Here is a 472-nt window from a genome sequence, read left to right as displayed (position 1 = left end):
GCTGCTGCTGCTGCTGCTGCTGCTGCTGCTGCTGTTGCTGCTGCTGCTGCTGCTGCTGCTGCTGCTGACCTCTGCAAAGCCAAAGTCCTGGCTGAGGAGCTTCGGCGGCAGCTGCAGCTCCCCCAGCATGCGCTGCTCCTCCAGGATTTGCTTCGCGAAGTCCCCGCATGCACGCTGCTGCTGCTGCTGCTGCTGCTGCTGTGCTGCGTCAGATGAACTGCTGCCATAGGCTTCCTGCTGCTGCTGCTGCTGCTGCTCTAATTCGCCAGAAGGGAAGCGGGGAGCACTCGGGTCGTCTGCAGCAGCAACACAACACACAGGGTTCTTGGTGCTGCTGCTGCTGCTGCTGCTGCAGTTGCTGTTCTTGCTGCTGCTGCTGCTGCTGCTTACCATCGTGCTGCAGCAAGGTCGTCCATACCTGCAGCAGCTGCTGCAGCTGATCTAAGGATCGAATATCTGCTGCTTGTTCTTC

The 472-nt window shown here is 60.2% G+C and overlaps 1 protein-coding gene across 1 annotated transcript in view; it reads right to left on the bottom strand.

Annotated features, from left to right (window-relative positions):
* Positions 1–472, bottom strand: part of EMH_0057940 (uncharacterized protein) — a gene marked incomplete at both ends in the record, with an annotated part of 1287 nt that overhangs the window by 123 nt on the left and 692 nt on the right. The window contains 2 exons of the mRNA XM_013497525.1: positions 3–296; positions 391–472. Of these exons, the coding sequence (XP_013352979.1) occupies positions 3–296; positions 391–472 (376 nt within the window). The remainder of the gene's footprint in view (positions 1–2; positions 297–390) is intronic.

This window comes from Eimeria mitis, genomic scaffold (assembly GCF_000499745.2).
Source record: "Eimeria mitis Houghton genomic scaffold, Emh_scaff2733, whole genome shotgun sequence".
Taxonomy (NCBI): domain Eukaryota; phylum Apicomplexa; class Conoidasida; order Eucoccidiorida; family Eimeriidae; genus Eimeria; species Eimeria mitis.
This window is presented reverse-complemented; position numbering and strand designations above follow the sequence as displayed.